The following is a 283-nucleotide window of genomic DNA, read 5'->3' as shown; positions in this document are numbered from 1 at the left end:
TCTATCTAGATAGATAGATAGGTGATATAGATATCCATGTATAGGGATGTTTGTGTGTACGACAGCGATCCTTCTTCATATCTAATAGTGATAGTTGCCGACGTCGATGCGCGGTAGACGAGAACATGGAGGAAGTGGAAAAATCTAGCCTTTGAAGTATGTCTCTAATGTATGTAGTCTTATCAATACAAAGAGAAAGTCTTAGGAAGAATCTTTCAGGTGATCGACTTCTTACCGTATAGCCTTGGATCGAGAGCTCGACAAGGATAGAGATAATCTAATA

General features: G+C 39.2%; 1 protein-coding gene across 1 annotated transcript in view; it reads right to left on the bottom strand.

The window, feature by feature from the left end:
- Positions 1 to 278, bottom strand: part of CSUI_009343 (variable surface lipoprotein) — a gene marked incomplete at both ends in the record, with an annotated part of 2317 nt that extends 2039 nt beyond the window's left edge. Inside the window, one exon of the mRNA XM_068069459.1 lies at positions 236 to 278. Coding sequence (XP_067918565.1) covers positions 236 to 278 — 43 coding nt within the window. The remainder of the gene's footprint in view (positions 1 to 235) is intronic.
- Between the last annotated feature and the right edge of the window lie 5 nt (positions 279 to 283).

Source organism: Cystoisospora suis (assembly GCF_002600585.1).
Source record: "Cystoisospora suis strain Wien I chromosome Unknown contig_5554, whole genome shotgun sequence".
NCBI classification, from domain to species: Eukaryota; Apicomplexa; class Conoidasida; order Eucoccidiorida; family Sarcocystidae; genus Cystoisospora; species Cystoisospora suis.
This window is presented reverse-complemented; position numbering and strand designations above follow the sequence as displayed.